The sequence below is a fragment of the Ptychodera flava genome, chromosome 21 (genome assembly GCF_041260155.1).
Source record: "Ptychodera flava strain L36383 chromosome 21, AS_Pfla_20210202, whole genome shotgun sequence".
NCBI classification, from domain to species: Eukaryota; Metazoa; Hemichordata; class Enteropneusta; family Ptychoderidae; genus Ptychodera; species Ptychodera flava.
Genome location: NC_091948.1, coordinates 16,693,712 through 16,713,889, shown reverse-complemented (window position 1 = coordinate 16,713,889; position 20,178 = coordinate 16,693,712). Strand labels below are relative to the sequence as shown.

The 20,178-nt window shown below is 37.5% G+C and overlaps 1 protein-coding gene across 1 annotated transcript; it reads right to left on the bottom strand.

The window, feature by feature from the left end:
• Positions 1-2,014: 2,014 nt before the first annotated feature.
• On the bottom strand, positions 2,015-19,837 carry LOC139122225 (cartilage oligomeric matrix protein-like). The gene is given in 26 exon segments (XM_070687651.1): positions 2,015-2,220; positions 3,079-3,218; positions 3,712-3,809; positions 4,549-4,623; positions 4,906-5,151; positions 5,795-5,907; positions 5,910-5,972; positions 6,241-6,336; positions 6,739-6,824; positions 7,153-7,205; positions 7,677-7,795; positions 8,696-8,855; positions 10,303-10,410; positions 11,638-11,742; positions 11,906-12,055; positions 12,805-12,879; positions 13,013-13,031; positions 13,128-13,264; positions 13,940-14,169; positions 14,663-14,729; positions 15,025-15,095; positions 15,799-15,810; positions 16,826-16,940; positions 17,901-18,166; positions 18,947-19,264; positions 19,743-19,837. Coding segments are annotated over 26 exon segments (3,018 nt in total). The 5' UTR covers positions 19,810-19,837; the 3' UTR covers positions 2,015-2,191.
• Positions 19,838-20,178: the final 341 nt, after the last annotated feature.

Genomic DNA, 20,178 nt, shown 5'->3' with positions numbered 1-20,178 from the left:
AGCGTCCAAAAAGCGATGTTGTTGTTGACATATGACGTGTTATTGCACACTACAAATAAGCAGTATGTAATGTGGTGGCCAGCAATGTCGACGTGTAGTCACTTTCGTTCAACGAATGCGTTTTAAACGCAAGTGGACTGTCGAACAAATTTGTAAGAAACATCATCCAGGTTTTCAATTGTCACAAAAAACAAACTTAGGTCATGTTGATATGCTAGTGATGTCGCTGGGTGCATGGTGGTCTGAAGCGCAGCAGGTACCATACAACCCCTATCGATTCAACCACTTTAATAATTCGACCTCTTATCTCCAGAAATAAATGATGGAGATGTTGGGGTGGTGTGGGGAAAGCATGTGATGTCACATCCAAAGACTAATAGAATCTCACCATCCCAAGGACCTGGGATCAGATTTCTCATACGAGTTGGGGATATTTTGTCTCACACTCGCCTGCGGCTCGTGTGAGACAAAATACCCCCAACGAGTGTGAGAAATCTGATCCCAGGTCCTTGGTGTGTGAGATTCTTTTTCTCACATGACCACAAAATGCGTTAAATTCATATTGGACACGTACAATATTATCAAAAATCGTGACAACTCTGTCGTCTGCCGCTGTACTTTGACCTGCTTACTTTGTAGTTCTAGTCCGTGTGTTACTCGTCGTGCCATTGGATAACATTTTGCGCATGGAACAAAACAGACTGCTTATCATCCAATCAGAGGTCGTGTAATATTTACTGCAGAGTGTGGGACGGTTTCTGAGAGTGTGGGATCGATTTATCCCACACTCTCGATCCCGCACTCCCAGCAGCCAGGAATGTGAGAAAGGTAGGTGATGTCACTCCCATAGAGAGGTTACTTCCATTAAACTCTTCCCTCAAATTCCTGCACAGTCTGGGATTTTTGGGGGAGGGGTTTTTGGCAGAGGTAGTGTATCTGGCAAGAGAACATTCTGTCATGAGAGTCTGGTCGATTCAAGCATAAAAAGTGACTGGCAACTGCAGCCTTTTCTTTGATTTAATGTGGATTATAATCGGAAAAATTAAATTAAAGTTGACACTCTGGATGAGCTGTGATTAGGGAGAGCGTGGAGGGTATAGTAGCAAGAGCTAACGTGTGTGAATATGTAAAACAGGCAGCTTTGTGAATTACACATGGAAGGGATAGGCCATTAAATATTACATAAATGAAAGAAAAATAATTACAATAGCAAAGTAAGAAAACATGATGTATGGTTTGCAGTATGTGCTTTAATCTATTGTGAGTCATGTATGGACCAAAATAAATTGGGATTACAAAACGCTTCACATCTTTAATTGAAAAAGAGGGTAGTGTGACCGAGAGTGAAACTGTTTAGTACAAACCATGGGTCAGGAATGAAATACAAGAATAATACAATGCAATAGATTGGTGTACTCAAGGCACAATGATAACAACTTTAAAATTTCCATTCATTTTTATTCACTATATAAAGGAGTCATCACACTTTCATTCTAGATACAGAGTTCCCATAGTGCTCGGTTTCATTCCAGATGCATGCTTACTGCTCAAAGATATTTCATCATGTTTGTGCATTTATTAAGGAAAGGAATGGTATAATGACAAGAAACAACATTACCATGTAGATTAAAGAAGACACAGAGACAAATGGTCAGGTTTATCTTTTATGGAAGATAATTCTTTACTTTGCTCTTTCACCTTGACGGTTATCAAATGTCTTGCTTAGGTTGTCAATTTACTTCAGTGTAGAATATAAAGAAGAAATAATCTTATATATTTAACAAAAAGTTCAGAATATTTCAAAGTTTAGCTATTTGGAAGTTCTGCAATTTCTATACATCACAGCACAAGTGTAAACTTCCTTCTATCTACTCATTTGTGACAACTTCAGGTACATTTAGACTAATTAATTCGATAATAATTGAAATCAGACCTAAAGAAAGGTGGAAGTGCCTGAACTACAGTTTAGCCATTCAAAAATCTACTAACAAAATTAACATTATGCTATCAATGAGTCACATCTGAAAATGTCTGTGGTTTTTCTGGTTACATAGTGTCACATACAGTAAACCTTGCAAAGAAATGCCATTTGTATGTTACAGAGTAACCAACAGTTTGAGTAAAACCAATAGTTGCAGGGTTAACAATGAGATGTATTTGTGTAAGGAATTCAGCTTGAGTAACCTGTAGATCAAATCTCAAAGTCTTCTGGGATTTCATCTGAAACATTGAAACATACAAATATATGAAAATATTTACAACCTTCTTTACTCAAAACATGTATCGTATAATCAAGTATTTCTGTATCAGTCCTTTGATAAGTTGTTACAGTAAGTCAATTGAGGTTTCATTTAACAAATGTCGTGATTATTGTTATTATCGATATCAGGGTTTTTCGTTGTCAATTTGCTCACCAAAATCTCACTGAACTAAATTGAACGCTTGCATACAAATTTGTCACAACTGTTTGTGAATACAGATGCATGTCCTATGAAGGTAGACAGAAAAACCCTTCGTTTAAGGGTGCTCTCTCTATCCTCCACCCCTCTTGTCGTAGAGAGCGCCCTCTAATGACAGAATTGTCAAGTCGACCATGAAGATGGCAAACAGAAGGAGTCAGAACTTGGTGGACAACAAAGTCATAAAGGTGCGGGATTGCTAGACTAGCCAATTTTGAGATGTTCAGCAGCAATTCTAATGTTAAACCGCGTTTTAATTGTTGGCTGAAATTTGACAACTGGAACAGTTCTTTTACATTAGTTACACCTCCGTGATGGTTACACCAACAAGATTTTGGGGTTTTTTTGTTTCTTTTGTTTATTTTTCTGAACCCATTCTCAGACCTGTCTATAGCTATCTGGTAGCTAGCTAACAGGCTGGCCAATAACAGCTATTAACAGTTAAAAATGGCTATAGTCAGAACAGTCAACTGGTCTTCTACTACATCCGGGCTTTTGCCTTGCCCTTTTTCCCGGCCACGATATTTATTTCTCCCTATGAAAAAATTCTCCTGAAAACCCTACATTTACGGCAGACGCTGGAGTTCAATGTATTGTGTGACGATTGTCGTGAACTTACCGTTGCATCTGTAGGACATCTGCGACCAGATGACATTTTCCTGTGAGAAGCAAAACACACCAAGTCTGCCTCCTCTTATGGTGGTATCGATAATGTTCCCGGAGTCAGCTACCAGACTTGCGCCCTCATACAGTTTAACTCTACAAGTAAACACCCGAGTTTCTTGTCAAGGCTTTAAAATGCTATTTCTGACAGATTAGTAAGATGTCTTTCAGAATAAAAAAATACGTTTTTCATTGTTTCTTGAACACCGTGACCTAGATAAATAGATGCCGAACACAGACGCTCCTCAGCTGGGTAGTCTGCTAAGTAGATCGATTTTCGGATCGATCTATTGATCCCGTGGTCGATATGCCCGCCACTGCAACCTAAATACTGAGTGAGTATTTAGGTTGCAGTGGCGGGCATATCGACTACGGGATCAATAGATCGATCCGAAAATCGATCTACTTAGCAGACTACCCAGCTAAGGAGCGCCTGTGATGCCGAACCATGTTACATTGACATGCGAAAACAGACTGGCGACTCCACGAGGTTGCGTCCGACTAAAAAATGTTACGGATTTTTCCACGAGTATACGGCTACTTAAGGCATATCCACACGTCTATGGTAATCTCAACTATTTCCTCTTACCTAATTAGGCCAATCGTTGGCCGATGCAATACTTTCCACTTATATGGCGTTGTATCATTCCAGCCAATGTTTCTTGGATCAGTCCACAGCAATGTCGCCTGGAGACAATGACAAGAAGAATATTATTCCCGACTCAAATGAGAGTTACTTGGGTAAGATTGCTGTCTTATTATTGCAGGTGCTTTTAGTCATATACAGTAACTGTTGCATAAAGCTCTATCGATGTACTATTTGATTTGTTTAAAAGAAAAATCTAAAGCTTAAATATGTTTTCTACTACAGTTTAGTAAGAATTAATTCTCTGGTTCCAACAAGTCTTAAAATATGAATAAGTGCTCAGCTGACTTTTTTGCCAGGTGAGTTAGTACCGTAGATTGCGAGTTCGAATCTCACTAGAAGTCCACCGAATTTCCAATGTGTGTGTGTGTGTGTGTGTGTGCAACTACTAACACTGTGTGTGTGTGTGTGTGTGTGTAAAATACAGGGTCTTATGTCAAAGAATTTGTATTCGCCTTTTCTATACATGTGTGCAATGTTCCAAGATTATTATTGACAATTTGATGTTTTCATTTAATTGTCAACAATAAAATTACTTAACACAATGCGTGGCATTGGCAGTGTTAGTAGTTGCATTTCAACATACTACGGACGGATAATAAGAAAAAAATTTCGTTTTATAAAAAATAATCAAAACATCAAAAGTTCGATATTTGTCTATTAAAACAGCGTTTATTATACCCAGGCGACAGGACTCACGGAAAGACAAACTGTTTACAGACGATACATTTGTAAATACTCTTATGCCAACAATACTTACCACAATATGAACTTTCTTACCTGCCCCTCGGTGTCACCAGTATTCCAAAGTGAGTTCCTCAGAGTTTCACCCGGTCCTGTCAGTGATTTCACTACCTGTTGAGAATAATATGATATACATATATATATATATATATATATATATATATATATATATATATATATATAATATATGGATAATTATGTATACCAGTATGCCCAATTGAAATCATTACAGACTCCAAAATATGTGTGAAAGGACACTGCAATGTCTAAACAGTCCTCGTTGAAACTTTCTGAATTCTGTCGGCTTCTCACGTGACACTCTCACGCAGAATCTGGAGTAAGCTATCCACTTTGTATGTAACATGACGGTTGTACTTATGATTTCACACAAACCTTTAAATGTATTCCTGGCTGAGCGACAGCTCTGAATGGCGTAGACTTCCAATATGTTTGGTCTTTCTGCTTCCACATCAACACATAGAAACTTCTGTTGTCTTGGTAACCAAATACGAAGCCGGCATAATCATCATCTCTTTGAGTATTGACGAAAAATGTGCCCTCATAGTCGACGCCACCGAAGCGATGATATGCTGCCAGAATGCCAGGATCACTGTTCACAACCTCGATTATTTCACGACCCTGAGATGAAAATATGACAAAGAACTTGACTTTGAGAGAGTTTGCCGGATATGTGATAATAGAATCGACCAAAGGACATCGTGCAATGTCTAACGCAAGTAGGCCCTGTGTACACCCTATGTATAGCATTATATTGAATCATGGGTGTCTTTGGCTCACTCTCTGTCGTTGGCTAATAATAAAACACGTTTCGGTTCATCCGTGTTTGTCCACTTACTGGCGTGGTGTCAGCGGTAGGATGAAACTTGTGGCATTAAAATGATAACTATCCTTTGTCTCGACAGTATGTCAAGCCATCCACAGGCCGATTCGCTTTGCCTATAGCAGTAGGAAGATCACTTTTTCTCAGTGACCTCTGTGTATATTAATTATATTATTTAATTCGTCAATGACGATAAACGTCAAGCAAACTTTAATGGTGTTAATTAAGGTCAAATGGTAGTCATTGCAGCTAACGGTATTATTTCTGGCCGTGGTAGCAGGGATGTAACCGAGAGATTTTGATCGTAGACTTATTTTCCAATTGAGAAGATACCGTGGTATATGAGTTCGAATCTGAACTCTGAATTACCGAATTTGAACGTGGCTTAAGAAGAAGGTGATCTGCATTCAAAAAAAACACAAAATGTATAAATTGGCATACCTGATCATAGATGACCCATTTAGGGTCGTACTGGGCATCGCCTTCTGGATCTAAAGCAATGGACTGGAAAGCCCGAAAATCTGTGTATGTAATATGGGGGTTTTCAGGACAGCGTCGTCAACATCGTCCACTCCATCGTCATCGAAATCTGAGTCACATGCATCACCTCTGTCATCACCTTGGATGGAAATGGTGAAAATTAATGTGTGAATAGTGTGACAAATATCAAAGTTGTTTATTTGCGTTATTTTTATGCATATAATTTCGCAATACAGCAACCGTATTAAAGTGGCTTTGCATGTTACCAACTCACTTTTTTCAGAGCAATTGTTCTCACCAAAGATTTCAATGACATATCCAAATTATAGAGTAGCTCAGGTAGTTTCTGTTATCTTAAAATGTAAGAACTGGTAACAAGGTTCGTCAGACTGTCAGTAATGCCTTACCATCAGAATCAAGTTGGAGACGATTTGGTACAAGTCGACAATTATCATCCTCGTCTTCCACACCATCCCCATCGTCATCATCATCGCATGCGTCGCCTAGTAACAAAGGAGAAAGTAATATGACGCTTGCATGGTGACATCGCAAATTCAGTATCGGCGTAGAAATATGCAGAATGTTCTAAAAAGTGTTCACAATCATATTGAGGCTAGAAAAGTCAAATCTTAAGGTCAGGCTCCTAGAGCTAGGAATTCAAATGTATTCGTGAAATATGCACAGCACTTTTGAACTTTCCTTAACCTCATTTGGTGATCTCTACATTAACTACGGCAACGTCCCTGTATTGAAGGCTCATATATCCAAACTAGACTGTCCTTTTGCTGTATATGGATACACTTTTATTTGGCTACGCTTTACCGATTCATTGCTTAAACTTGTATACAGGACAGTAGCTACCATCTGTGTATCCAATTAAAACTTAGGTAAGCTATCTTGTAAACCTTTTCCATCTCCGTCCGTATCCAACTGCGGAGTGTTGATTATATCGGGACAGTTGTCTAAATCGTCTTGAATGCCATCTTTATCCCTGGAAAGCAAAAAAATGACAAAAGTGAGTTTGATTTTGTTATAAGGTGCAGAATGACAATTTCTTGCCTTTGTACTATTTTCAAAGTACACCTGATGTGTTTGCTATCAAGACAACAGTCTCCTGTTTCCAAAAATGTAAAAACAACAATTAAGAACTTAGATTCCTCAAAAATTAAGCACTGATGCCAAATATAAGGAAAAAACGTAGTCAGACATTATACATCAGATGAAAGTATGGCTTACCATAATGATCCCCATTCATAATAATGAAACAAGATTTGCATTACTGAAAAGGGATGATTAATTTCATCGAAATAAAAATATACCTGTCTTCATTGGTGTCACAAAGATCCCCAACCAAATCGTCATCCTCGTCACCCTGCAATTAATACAGAAACAATGGCGGTCGATATGCAGTTATGAAACTTGACGCGCACACTTTCTAGATAACTTCATGTTCTCAATCCTGCAGTGAAACCAAGCCACAGTTGATGTCTGTACAATTATCGACATGGGATGTGCAGAAGACTCGATCAATTTTTTCTTGTGTCGGTCTTTTGCAAAAATTATGACGTAAGGATGTCGACGGACTATCCAGTATCAGTTTGAAATATTGTGAGCCGCTTGAAAGCATTAATTTTCAAATTTTTACGATTGCAACACCACGTCCGTGTACTTTTTTTAATTTATTAAATTTCTTTCATCCCGGTCTATTTATTTATTTATTCATTCATTCATTCATTCATTCATTTATCGACACATCTGTCTCTAAATGTACCTCCCTACTTATTTATTTATTTATTTATTTCTAGCTTTTCAAATAGAAACCATTCTGTAAAATTCAACTTACTTGGTCTTTATTTGGTTTATTGGGGCAGTTATCACAGGCATTGCCAATCCCGTCTTTATCGGTGTCTTCTTGGTCTATGTTCGGAGTGATCGGACAATTGTCATCTTCGTTCAGAATACCTGGAACGTGGTATCATTTTGTAACTTGAAATTACCTATAACTTTGGAAATAATCCTAAAGTCGCTGGTCATTCGTTGGGACAAAACATTGTACTGTGTCTCATTGCGACAGACTACCTGAACCCCTAAAAATTTGAAAGGCTGGCCTGCATGGCGTCGATATCGCTCTGCCTTCCATGCATAAACGTCCCACCGATTCACGATGAAGCAAAAGTGAGTATATCATGAGTTTTGTCTCCACTGGAAATTTTGAAGCTTGGGCGGGTAAACTGTTGAAACACACTCATAGCATTTACACAAACTCACGTCACCTTTGGTTGATAGTTTTGTCATACAATAATATGCAAATTTCTTTGTCACTCATTATAAAATGACAAATAAACTTAGGATATTTTCATTTGTACCCTTCAATCAACATTTTCTTATAAGACTTAAATTTCTTGTTTGTTCACTGAATGATTCTATCACTTTTGCAAATTCAGCAAAATGCTCGAATAATACCCTGCCGTCAAGATATCAAATAACGCTTCATATTGGTATTGTTTGTAATAACTATTTTACAGTAACGTCACGGTCACCAGATGTTTTGACAGCTGAAATTCGACTGCCGTAAACAAGTATTGTACTGTGTCGCAATGTACACCGCCAACGTTAACAAAGAATTTCTTGCGACAAAAGTATGTATCGTTTTTGAAAACTCCCGTAGCACCTACATGTGCGGCCGCAAAACAGAGAATTTACTGTCGTCAAGCATATTCTGACTATTTATTTATCATGATGCAGATACATATCATTTCTTTCGAAAAATCTAATTCACAGTGCTGACGAAGTAGCAGCATGAAAATGGCACCTAACATATCAGAAAACATCTAGAATTAGCCGGATATTTGAGATTCTTACCATCGTTGTCCATATCGGCATCACAAGCGTCCCCGAGTCTATCCATGTCCGTGTCCCTTTGTGACGGGTTGGCAATGCTTGGACAATTATCGCAAGCATTTCCAACTACGTCATTATCGTCTTCAGTTTGATCAGGGTTATTCACGAGGGGGCAGTTATCCTAAGGGGAAAAAAGAACATTTATTGGCAAACTTTCGATTCGGTTACAATGTCAACCAACATTTTCGATTTCTATTGCCAAGCCGTTAAGCCTGAGCACTCATTTGGCCTCTCATTGAAATAAATAGACTGTAAAGCCCAGTCGTGTGCGGGCGCTCCGTACCTCCGCCCCCGTGTTTTCGGGGGCGGGGGTACGGAGCGCCCGCACACGACTGGGCTTTAGAGTCTGTGAAATAAATTGACACTGAAATTTTCAAATTAATTAGTTGATTGATTTTGCTTATATCGACCAAAGAGAGATACACAAATTGAGACTTTTGGCGATATTCAAGTATCATGATATAATGTGAACACAGATTCATTATATGAGCCGCATTTTATTGATAGAGATGACATCATTGGATTTAAAAAATACAGTTTCTCTTCTCATCATCGCAAACATAAAGTACAATGAGCCTCATGGAAAGATATTTGACTCTCAAACTTTTACAAGACATTTCTGATCTACCACTTGTGGCGGCTAATTTTGGAATCCATGGGGGAAATATACTTTTCACTGGCTTACTTTTATGAAAATCGACAATTTTATATTGCTGCATAGAGTTAACTCAGCAATGTCGGCCATTTTGAATTTCTAATATCAGCAAATCTAAGATAATTTTTCCTCTCTCTATTATCAAAATTTGCACGGCGATCCTTTTTTCTTTCTTGATTTTAAAGAGAATTGTCTAAAGTTTCCTTAAAATAAGTTTTAGCAAAGCGTAAGTCTTTAAGTTTCGAGGCGTACTACCATAAGTTTATAATTTTGACTCTAGAGGTTTTTCTCACTTTTTTCGAACCTGTCTCAATCGTCATGCAAGCACGAGTTGTCAAATTTTACCCCTCGGTCTTAGGAGTACAAGTACGAGAGAGACCTCTCAGTGTTGTCAGTGTCTATGTCTTTCTTGATGTCTTTAGTTGTGTCTCTGTCGTTGTCTCTCGATGAATGTCTGCATCCCCTGTCTGTGTCTATACGAAAAAAACCTACTGGATTTGATTTGTTACACAACGCTCGCGAAACTAGCAATTTCAAGGCAAGGCTACAGTCTTTATTGGTTCATTTTTAGGGCAAAAAATTAAAAAAGCAATTGTCATAAATAACTTACTTTTTACTTCAACTCATTGAAGATTTTCTTACACAACAAAAGTTACCCAGTATAGTACATATCGTCGCCTTTAAGCGACAAAAATATTGGACAATTTTAGAGCTTAGGAGGTACTGTACAGTAGCTATAATAACAGTGTAGACGACATGATACATAGTTATGGACATTCTAACGATTACCGTTTTAAGTATTGCTAATAAGCTCCAATCATACGGTGAGTTTCAACACAGAAAATCACTACATTTCTTACGAGCATGTCATTATGTACTGAAAATAAATACATGTAAGCTTTTCTTGACTCACTGGATTATTGTGGATACCATCACCGTCTGCATCATCGTCACATATATCACCTAGACCGTCCTGATCAGCATCTTCCTGACCACTGTTCGGAATAAATGGACAGTTATCCTAAAAAATCAAAGTAAATCATTGATTAGTATTTTGTTTTTCAACAATTTTTACGGTCACGTTGCATTGTTTGTGTACGTTTCCACAACTTGACATATTTAAAGCATGACGTAAGGTCTGACTTTCCTCCTTGCGTGCGGCAATGTCGGCGGACAATTTGTCAGGGGACATAAACTTTAACCCTTTGAGCGCCAAAGTCAATTTTTGTCACCTCTCAGTTTTTTTCAGATTTTTGTCAAAATTTTGATAACAAACTGTAGCCAATGAAATGTGATGTCCATTTGGTCCAAAATGATAAAAAAATTACAGAAAAAATTCATAAAAAATGGTAAAAATGTTGTATTAAAATTTAGAAAAGTACGTCTCCAATATAGTAGCTTCTTAAGGTATCTTTTCTTCAATTATTCATACCATCATTCCATTATCACACTGCTACTGTTTTTGTAATTCTGTACAATCACATATCTTTGAAATGGCGACTAATCTTTGATCAAAGCTGGTGACGTAATGCTCGATACATTTCATGTAACGTCCATCATAAAACATGACAGAAACTGACAGGATACTATTAAAAGTCTACATGCATGCTCATATCAGGGTGAGATCTGTATTATCAGCTCTTATGTCAAAATTGGTATTGGAATCATGGATACACATCCCTGATTACGAAGGTTAATGAATTATTCAAAAAATAAACCAATTAACAAAGCAATCTAGAAATGTATATTTAACTTTGTCCTACCTTTCTTTCTATCGTATGTGAAGTGAGATTCATTAAAACTGCCGTCAAGAAGAACTTATATCGAACTTGAACCGACAGTGTTTATTATGTCATTTAGCCAAAACGTGCTGAGTACTGGCCATTTCCAATGACAATCTTATCTATCCTATATTTTTAATGCAAATTGAATGCGAGAAGCCATTCTCTTGTTGCTGCAAGAGACAGTCAGAGAGAGACAGGGACAGACATACACAGACAGGTAAACACATATATAGGCGGCTAGCTTTATTTGAAATGGGGAGCTGATAAAATTTAAAAACGTCCAGCTCCCACTTTATAGGGATTTTTTCCAATGGGCCATATTTGTGATTTTCTGACTCGAGATGCCAGAAAGTGCATGCATCCTATCTCGACGCACTCAACTTGGTTTCTCTATTTCACTTATTTGTCATTCTGTAAACACACTGCCATCGACGATATTCATTCTATTTAAGCAATAATCTTACCGCAACACACTGACGAGAAAAACATGGTAGATCGGAATCTGGATATCCGTCGATGTCATAGTCTATCCCACAAAAAAATCCATTGCCAGCCCAACCAACATGACACTGAGAATAAACATAAAGCACAAATATTAAATGTATGCGCTCATAGGCAAACAGTACCAATATGCTCCATTTTTGAAAACAAAAATAATGAATTATTCATCTTAAATTGTAAATGTATTTTCTGAATACCATTTGACGAATACTGAGACCAACTGTCACTTACCACGCATAGACGTTGTGTTCTGTGTACGAGACATTCTGCATTGACATCACACGGGTTGATTGAACCGTCTGGACATAATCTGATTGGCTTACAGCCAGTAGTTTGATCCCCTGTGTATCCTTCCACGCAAGTCCCGCAGAAAAAAGAACCCTATAGTATAGAGGTACACTTCATAAAATTTGGCGTACTGATTCGACACTCAAATGCTACGTATATCATCGACTCTCGATGGCATTATCACAAGCAGTCATCAGATGCAGCAAAGTCATTAAAGGACTTGAGCGATGACGTCTATCTCACAAACATCTCTTATAAATGAATTTTGTAGGGAAATGCTACCAGTCAAATGTTGACACTAAGATACAGCAAGTCAAAGAATCGACACAAAACAGCATCACAGGATTTGTCAAAATAGAATGACGTCTGACGAGGTAATAAAAGTGTGGTTATAACGCTCAGATTAATTTAATGTCATGTAGCTTTGGCCCTCGTATATGACTATCCTTCAAATCTTGATTTTTTGAGATTCAATATCGTCTCCAGAAATGATAACAGGCGCCAAAACCGAAAGGATGAAGATATGTACACACACCGACCTTCAGATGACGTAGAGCAAGCTAGCTGACATCTTATCACCATACGGGAGGCCTCGATAAATATCGATTGCTTGAACATGCCTGTGCAAAGTTTTGAGAAGGTGTATGCCTCGAAATTTAGCTACATGTCAATCAGATAAAGAGACACATTGGCCAATTCTTGAACTTTTGAAGTGTACTATTATCCAACTATGAAATCATATTTGCATACATAGCAGAGCGGGACAAAAAGCTACACATAGCATCCACAATATGAGTGAGTTAATTTTTTCGTACATTTTAAAAGTAAAATCATGAACTCACGATTGTATTGACACAGTTTGAATATGCAACGCAATCTCCATTGTTCTCTTTGCACTCGTTCACGTCCTCGCAAACCTGAAAAAAAATCCAAGGTAACATGAAAATTAAACAGTCAGAATTCCAGCATGAAAGGCGAAAAGATGAGAAAAAATTCCAAACGGAGAAAAAAACAAGCTTTTGAACAGATGTATATTGTTTAAACTTTTACAGTGGTAGTGATAGTATATCTGTCTACCGTGACAAATTCAGAGAAAATACGAAGGGTTTGTCAACACAGTGTTAAAGATCCCATCCGTGGGCTTATATATAGCCAATATCCTTACCTGTTTTTGTTGCTGGCAGGGTCGAATCCTATCCCTTCCATCTGTTCACCAGAAAAACCAGCGGGACATTTTGTACATCTGAATCCGGGGTCCATATTGATACAAACCGTCAAAGCATCACACGGTTGCAATTCGCACTGCAACGGTAGTACATTTTTTTTTAAAAAGATCACTGTAAGGTTGGATTACCACTCAAAATCTAAACATGGTCAGTTTTATAATGGCATATCTTTCGAATAAAAGTGCGGAGATAGGACATGCTATGAGAAAAACCGATGTTATCATCTAAGATACATGGTGCAGAAATATCATACACTTGGCTTTGAAGCAACTCATCGCTTCATGACACATATCAGCCTTCAAAGAAGCGGGGAGCTGATTAAAATTGAATTGTTTCTCATTTCCTTTCAGTGTAGGTTTCCAAAAAGTTCCATTACAAATACATTTCAAATGAAGACACAAGTTGACTGCTGACCAAGCGATTAAAAATGCAAAACGATATATTCTTCAGATGCATCGCAGGCTCTTTGTAAAGAAAGACATATTCTTGCCATCTTATCTAGAAGAACAGATTTCAGAACGACTTCTCGTATTAATCTTTTGCGGAAGTTGCAAGAAAGTGAAAATATTAGCGAGGAATTTCCTTGCAGTTCTACATACAAGTCAAATGGGTAGCCCTCTACGTTCAATGACAGACCAAACTCTCATGCTTCATATGTAAGTCACTAGGCAATAAAAATGTGATGATAAGTAAAACAGAAACAAACAAAATACCAAAACAACTCAAATGAAGACAACGATGATGTGTATACCTCGTTTAGATCATCACAGACTTTTCCATTACCAACCATTCCCAACGGACACTGTCCACATTTGAATCCATCACTGTGATCGGTGCATTGGACGCCGGGGTAACACGGTCTGTCGTTGCACGTTTTCTTGTGGTCAACATCCGGGGTTCTTGGCCGTGGTGGTCTTACTGTCGATTCCTCTATAGTAGTGTGAGACGACCTGGAATTTTCACAGTTATGACCCGGATTGCCTGTGTAGGAAAACATTCTGTGTTAATATTAAATGTCGGGGATTGCATCCCAAAGATCTACCTTCATCTTTCCTTGTCGTAACATTATAATATAGGTTGTATAATTGACGGTTTCCATTAATTGTGCAATCCTGCAGGCGAATAACTTGCTTCCTTTAAATTGCACTATACCAGAAACACGAACATCAAGAAAAAGCTAATCACTGGTTGTTACCGTTCTATTTGGTTATACTGGATGAGTTAGTGCATGGCCAGCTAGGGCGCCAGATCGTATACACGCGCGCATACAGATACATGCTAGTGGGCGCTTGCCTTAGTTATTTCATGCATCTTAGGATGTTCTGGTGAATCGCGACACAGAATAATGGGCACGTGGCTATAAATATATATATATATATATATATATATATATATATATATATATATATATATATATAATATGTGTGTTGGATTATACATGTTGAAATATATTCCTATTCGGTAAAATTCTCACCTATACCTTCATAATGACACATCTTACACTCGGATAGTGCCTGACGCAGTAGTTGGCTTTCTCGCACCTGCAAAGGGATTCGAAACGAGTGGTAGTCATTTTCTAAAAGCGCTAACGTACGTTTGGTCGGGCATACACATATTGATCTTTGAATTGTCGAGGGTTGACGCTTGTCACCATATAATTCGAAAGTTAAGATGTCAATCAATTATTTTCTTATCATGATGTGTGATTATTTTGCTAGTATTAGGTGCAATTCATGATCATCAAACTTATTTTTTGTCAACTCAATTAGATGGGTATTTAAAACTTTGTGTCGACTATTTTCTGTAAAACTGGAGTTAGCATAATATGGTACTTGCCTGGAGATGGACGTCAGTCTGTAAACCCTGCACGGCCAATGTCAAGGTCTGTAAAGCCTGGCTCCAGACACCTGCTGATAAGAATGACATTAATGTAAACCAATAGTTGTATTACATTTTTCTCCTTAAGACTCAAACTTATTTTACACTGAACAGATGCTATGGTATGAGGTTTTAGGAGAGGAACTGGCTCTTAAAACGAAGCGGATTTGAAAAATGTTGGGTTTTGGAAGACCAAGTTGACTAAAATGGGCCTTTTTTGCAATGAAAGAGTGACAGACCTTAATCTTATCGCATGTTTCAATACATGACAGCTTTTAATTACTGAGAGATACCCTACGAGGCCAACTCTATGGCATTTATCTCAATAAAATTCTGCTGTGATGAAATGAAGATATAAAGTTGAAAGCTCCAGTAACATGCACGGTGTGGCAAAGGAAACTGATACGTGTCGGTGGAACCGTTTGGTAACTGGATGAATTTACGATTTAGTGTACGCCACATTGTAATGCTCCTGCCATATGGCTGAGTAGTGGGAATATTGTTTGGGACGGCACAGATGCATTTGCTGCAAATTAATGCCGATTTAAGATTAAAGGTCTTAAATACCCCAGGAAATACAGCACCGTTGATAGTATTTCTATGAGTTCAGAGTTTCAGGATTCTTTGATTCCTTGGCAGGAGTCACCCCAAATATTTTATTATTTATTGGCTCTTGATTTCCACAACGAAATGAAACGACTTCACATGATATGAATAAATCTGTTTTCTTACCAATTCCATCCACTTCGGGGGCCATATACAGAACATGAAGTAAAAGAAGAAAAATAATAATTTCCTTATCAGCGTAGAAAATAATGAATGTCAATTCAGCAATATTAGCGATCCATCAGTTTTACCTTCTTGACGTCATATGAAAATATGATGAGGTATAAATGTATGCGACGATTTCGTTGAGTAAATATATATTTGTATTGAAAATTAAAAAAAAAAGAAATTCAGACGTATTAAAGATTTTTACTCCAAACTCTATTGATCCTAATTTGCGCTTAACACGATTGGAACTAAATTGGGATAATTGGATTGGCACAATTTCTCAAAAAATTGAGGAATTTGTTTAATATTACACCATATTTACTAACCATCTTTAAAATTTTATTCAAAATTTGCGATGTTGTGCTCATGTTATGAGTAAGAATCGTTGTATGACTGCATCTAATGCAATATTGTTCAATACTTATGAACAATATTTATATTTGAATGAAAATATGTGAACTTGTCTATAATTTCTTTGGTACTGAAATACTACTTTTAATATCGATTTGTTACTTTTCCCCAACCAAAATGAAGTTTTTCGATCGATTTACGGTTCAGTCAGTCAGGGTCATTTCAAAGTGCCCTGACTACATTTAGTGTTTATTAAGCACTAAATTGACGAAAAAGTAAGGGACATATTAAAAGTGCCCCGATTCAAAGTCATTAATTAGATACATTTTATGCATCTTGTCTCGTTTTTTTATGACATTTACTTAAAAATATCACCTTTTCATAGAAATGAATACAATTTAAGGGATATACAGTAATTGACGTGATTTTGTTGTTTTGTTCTATGAAAACAATATTTTAATTTTTACAGTTTTCTATCATTTTGTAAAATTTAAGCTGTAAAAATTTCGATTTCATCAAACTTTCGGTATAATTTCTCTCATACAATCATCCCAATTTAGTTCCAATCGTGTTGCTTTGACAGTGATGACATTGCATACATAATTCATCGTAAAGAATACAAATACATTTTTACCTTTGTTGGTCTCTTGAAACACATCATTTTCATCCGCCAATATTGAACAATGGGAGTTGCTCAAGACGCCGTGAATGCTCGACCCGAATATCAACCGAAGGTCCTGCAATGCACCCTGGGTATTAAACAAGAAAACGGGAAATTGTGACGGAAACTGCAGAAAATACCTAATCGTGAGATTTGCTATTAAAGAGCTACGGTCGTCTCGTTTTCGCGTGCGCGACCTTCTTATTTATAACAATTTACTTCTTTAACAAATCGTTTTGTCGGAGTGAACCACATAAGCTTACCTATAGAATTAAAATGTTACCGTAAATTGAAACAATTTAAGGTAACCTTCGATGATCTCCGATGTAAATTTACTTTGCTAGGAGTGTGCAAGCCATACGATTTAGAGCGAAGTGATTGTGCCCTTTAAAATTGTAGAAGCGTGAAGTTAACGTTCTGATAAAAAGAGAGTATCTGAAGATCTGAAATTACGGTCTAGACTCGATGGTAAATCTCAGAGAGCTTAGAGGATGATGTTGAATGATTTTCTGCAGTTTGCGGTAAATTACAATTTCTTTTGTTTATTATGTCTGCAATCTCTCCGTAACGTGGTCGAAGGACTGCGTTTACGACAATCGGTCGTTTCTTTTTATTTTTCCTCTGACATTTTCTATCTTTACAGGTATATTGCCACTGCGATCGTTTGAGGACAAAATAACGTAACAAAGGGAAACGGTAGTCTAATTCCTCATAACTAGACAATAAGCCTTTTTTCATAAATATTGTGGACTGTGTACTCTATTTCCGTGTCCGGAATACAAAAAATCATGTGTCTATTCCAAGACTAAGTTCAAATGTCACTTTAATTCGTACCTTGGCGCATGGAGATTACTCTCCTGCATTTGATATCGCTTAAATCCATGCCTTGCCCTGCTATAAGACAATGACACGGGTGGCCATAAGACGCACTTACTCGATGGAAATGTGATTTGTCCATGAAACTTTGCCGGGTATGCCAATGTAACCTGACGACACATGCACAGTTACTTCAAACCAAATCTCGACTTTAATGTGGCTAAAATGTTACCTTGAATTTAAAAAGACCGTCTCCTGGTCCACGCTGTGTAAGTCGAAGTTCAGACTGCCATATTTTCCTTGGTAATCGTTGAGTAAATGGAGATTCTGTGTTATCCGTGCCAACCAGTTTACAATCAACGTACAAATCCAAACCATTTTGCGGACTCTGTAGATCTTTGATATGAAGAATCACGTGATGCCACTGGTCATCAGATATGTTGAGATTTTCAAACACTACTGAGCTCTGCCCATCCTCCGAGAGGTACGTAAAACGCGCTGAAACATACATTACCGACACACAATATTGCTAATTGTTAGTTTGACCGAAAATGAATGGCTAATCTAATCGTTTAAGAATGCGACCAGATGGCATTCTGTAAGGCGAGAGAGGGTCCGATAACACGAAGACCTAATTTGACATCGGACATACTTTGCGGACGTAAGTACACGTGATCAGTAAATAGATGTATCCGAACTTGTCACTCACATTTTGCCTACTTTACTTTAAATGATAACATATACAGAGAACAATAAGAAGATACGCTTTACGTGAGATTTTTGAACAGCTCTAAAATTATTATAAAACATCTCCTGCTCTGCGGGAATCTTTTTAAGTAAGAAGCAATGTGGAATATACAATTTGCCCCTCTTTGTTTCTCATCTTAATAACCCTCTACTTAAGATTTTTACTTTTTCGTTTTGATTCAAACCATATTGATAGTTTTGGATATAACTATACCTTGGCCATCTTGTGACAATTGGATATGACATAAGCCAAACTGTGAGTTCACGATCAAGGTCTTTGTGTGGATGAAAAAGTAGAAGTTTCCTTTCTTTGACCTAGTTCGCATTCATCAATAGCATTTTACGTGGTTGATACACAATTCATTCCCTTGCTGAAAACTCTAAGTATGTATGGTCCAGGACAATAGAATTCTATTCTAACGAGAAGTCAGCCTAGACACAGCAAGGCATGTATATTTCAAAACGATGGTATCATATCACAAAACCGTTATTACGCCACAACAATTGCATTATGTAAACAAATGATTATACCTTCGTTTTCAGCATCCTCTCCACCAATCATGAACTCAAGGAAGATATCCAAGCTTTCCTTAGAGTAAATGCCGGTCAACACGCCACCACTGGTTTTCTCATCGATCTTAACTCTTGCCGTTATGAAGGCCTCTTCTTCTTTACGCAACTCTTTGTACACTGTTCTTAAAAGACTCTTGTCAGCTCGTAAGACTTTTCGAACGTCCGCTCCACTGAAAGAATACGCGTTTCCGTACAACGTGCTGGACAGTTCTGGTATTGGAGTTACTCCCTCATCATCGATGTCTTCCAGTTGGAAATTTTTCAGAAGATGGAGCTCTGTGAAATTAGAAAAAAACGTTAAATGAAACAGATAACAGTGCATCTTCTTTTACTGCGTCATCTTTAGAGTCATCATCATCATCATCATCATCATCACCATCATCATCATCACCACCACCATCACCACCACCACCATAATCATCATCATCATCATCATCATCATCATCATCATCATCATCATCATCATCGTCATTATCACCATCATCATCACCACCACCATCACTACCACCACCACCACCATCATCATCATCATCATCATCATCATCATCACCATCATCACCGTCGCCACCAAAATTATCAAGTGTTCGAATATTATCTATGTCGGTCTTAAATATCGTCAAACAGTTCTTAATGCTGAATGTTCACAACGGTGCTTCATTCAGTAACATTTGCCAATTTGTAGTAATCTGTAACCAAACGGTAATTTTGTATCCAAGGTAACGAAAAAATACACATGTAAAAGAGTTTCACTTACCCATGATTCGTCCACTGTGTGCAAACGGTGCAAATGCTAAAATAACAATGAATACATAGACCTCCATCTTATCACCTGCAATTTGTATAAAAAATGAAAATATGTCAAAATGAAGTCATTTGTTTCTCTCCTCCTCTAAGATTTACGACGGTGTAATTTACTACAATACCTGACAATATCAAACGAATGGACGAGAGAAGACAACGATTTGTTTTTAAATCTGCGCTAACAACACCTAATGTTAAACCTGTGCAGATTTATGTCTCATCGCGAAGGACACAATCAAGTAAAGTATAATAGCCAACATAGCATGGTGAAGCAGTAGATACGGAAGGCAAAAGGCCGAAGCGATGATTAGATTATTTTACAGTACATAATTGCTAATCTGAGTCAACATTTCTCTTCAAAGTGAGTGACACATATCTATATTAACTTG